The sequence below is a fragment of the Penaeus vannamei genome, chromosome 27 (assembly GCF_042767895.1).
Source record: "Penaeus vannamei isolate JL-2024 chromosome 27, ASM4276789v1, whole genome shotgun sequence".
Lineage (NCBI taxonomy): Eukaryota > Metazoa > Arthropoda > Malacostraca > Decapoda > Penaeidae > Penaeus > Penaeus vannamei.
In genome coordinates this window covers 12,270,168-12,272,667 of record NC_091575.1, presented here as the reverse complement: position 1 = coordinate 12,272,667, position 2,500 = coordinate 12,270,168, and the positions used below count along the sequence as shown (strand labels likewise).

The 2,500-nt window shown below is 33.2% G+C and overlaps 1 protein-coding gene across 10 annotated transcripts in view; it reads left to right on the top strand.

Annotated features, from left to right (window-relative positions):
• LOC113802934 (BRCA2-interacting transcriptional repressor EMSY) overlaps positions 1-2,500 on the top strand; it is a 33,724-nt gene that overhangs the window by 13,193 nt on the left and 18,031 nt on the right. For 4 of the 10 annotated variants that reach the window (XM_027353598.2, XM_027353594.2, XM_027353602.2 and 1 more), the window contains 4 exons: positions 76-165; positions 522-647; positions 2,081-2,241; positions 2,355-2,415. In XM_027353598.2, the coding sequence (XP_027209399.1) occupies positions 76-165; positions 522-647; positions 2,081-2,241; positions 2,355-2,415 (438 nt within the window). The remainder of the gene's footprint in view (positions 1-75; positions 166-521; positions 648-2,080; positions 2,242-2,354; positions 2,416-2,500) is intronic. The other 6 variants (XM_027353601.2, XM_027353597.2, XM_027353600.2 and 3 more) reach the window with 3 other exon arrangements.

The window sequence follows — 2,500 nt, the reverse complement described above, 5'->3', positions numbered from 1 at the left end:
TTCATTATGAGTTCATTGAATTGAGGGAAGATTCAACATACTAAAATACTAAGGTTAAAATTAACTCTGTTTCAGCTGGTGGAAACATTGGATCTGGAAGCATGATTGTTCCCTCAACTTACTCTAGTGGTACTCCAACTGCCTCAGCAGGTATGGTTCAGTCTGGTGAGTAAAGTAATATTTCATGCAGAAATATTTTTATTTCTGAATGATGATTATTCTTCTGTTGCTTGTACAGATATCCCCCCCCAAAAAAAAAAAAAAAAAATCTGTAATTGTTTTAGCATTTTCATTGAAATGGGATTTTTGGGGAAAGGGAGGTGATGCCTTATTAAAAGAAAAATATTTGTGAACAATTAAGTGTTATATGAAGGCAATAGAACAAAAAATCCATTATAAGTATACAAATGGGTACAGACAGTGAAGATCTATAAAATATACTTGCCAGTACTCTTTACAAATATCAATTTTAAGGATTAGTCTATGTAGAGATGATTACACAAAAGAGTAATTATTTTCAGTTATGCCACCAGGAACCTATGTCAATAGAATGAGGCCTCGAGTCCCAAGCAGTGCTCTTCCCCCAAGGCCGCGTCAGCGATCAAACTCTCTCGTACTTCAAACAGAACCAGGGATAACACAGAGAGGTAAGGGCTTCAACAGTGATTGTTGGGTTCTGACTGTGGGCTTTTAGGTATGGGTAGTGTTTGGAAATTTGTTACATATTATTTGTATTAGTCTGGGCATATACATTTACACATACTTAAATTGATATAATTTTTCCATGATCCATTCTCTCGAAGTACATATAGATACAGTGGTGGGTGTAATGGTGTTAACCAATTCTCGTAGTTTTATGGCTTTGGTGTTGTGTTTCTATATAAAATATAATTTCACAAGTGTACCCCCTGTACAAGAGGTCTAACTCCCTCTTAATCCAAAGATCCTGAGAAACATATAGAATAAAACTTTAATGTGAAACAAGTCTGTATTTGTTAGTAGGCATGTTAAACAAACTGGAGGTATCATGCTTCCCCTCTACTGTATTTAAATTAGTCTTTCTAGAACTTAACATTCCAGTATCTTCAAGTGTAGCAGTAGAAAAAAACTTTCTGTATTGGGAAAATCATCCTACACCTAAAGTAGGAAGAGACCTTACAGATTCAAATTTTGAAAAATTAATTTTTCTTAAATACTGTTCAAATAATTAACAGTAGATTTATAATTTTCATGTCTTCCTTTACCAATAAGTAGTGAAATAATTAATATCTGAATTCCAAAGTATTTATTTCCTTTACTTATAGATAACTAATTCTTGAAGTAAAGAGTGTGAGCAATTGCAGTAAAATCAATTGTAAACTTTGTTTCTTTTCCCTGTATTCAAGATCTATTGATTTGCCAATGGATTTTATTTAAAAGAATGACGTATTACAATTTGATGACTTGGCCACATTGCACTAAGCAAGAGTAAAAAGAAATCAGAATAAGTATTCCTTCACTGAGTTCGGTCTGTTAGGTAATTCTGACTTTTGCTTACTATTTCTGCAACAATAAAGAAAAATTTAACCTGATTATTACACTTGGACAGTTGCCACAGGACAGGGTAAGGATGGTCCTATCAATGCTTGTATTATGGATGAAAGTTTGAACCAACAGAATATTAATAAATGCTTTTTTGGGTAATTGGTCTGAGAACACCTGTGGACGTGCATCCTCTTGTATCTTATAATGACAAGAGCTTGTTTTTCAAATGCCATAAAAGGAATGTTAACTAGGACTAAGTACTTCTCAGAGGGAGTAAAGTATTTAGTAATTAGATAATATTTTTATGCAAGTAATAGTAATGGTAAAGCCATTACTTTTAAAGTGAAATACACCCACCACTGTATTTGTCTATATATGGATAGACATTTTACATATATATATATATATATATATATATATATATATATATATATATATATATATATATATATATATATATATAAGCATATTTATTTCTTTTATCTTTTTTATTTATTTATTTATTTATTATTTTTAATTTTTTTTTCTTTTTTTTTTCCCTTGTCTGTGCATCCAGGAGTGGAGTCTGGATCAGTCAGTGGAGGCAGCAGTTTAACCTCCAGCAGCCACATCAGCACCATGGCCTCTTACTCAGGTGGACCCCCAAGTATAGTTGGTCAGGCTGCCTCTCAGCACAGCCTACAGCCCACACATCTTATGACTCACCAGACTATTCAGGCAAGCAAAATGGCTTTACTACTAAAATTCAAATGTAAGCAGAGGACGTCCTTTGGGAGTTCTGTTTATGGAGGAACAGTGAAAAATGATGATGTATTTTTTTTGTATTTTAGGTGCGACCTGGCACACCTGTTACACCAGGCAAGACAGCCATACAGATACGTCAAGAAGGCAGTAAGTTTGACTGGTAACCCATATGTATATATGTATATATTTATACAGTGTCAATAATTTGAACATATTAGCCTTTAAGTCAGTA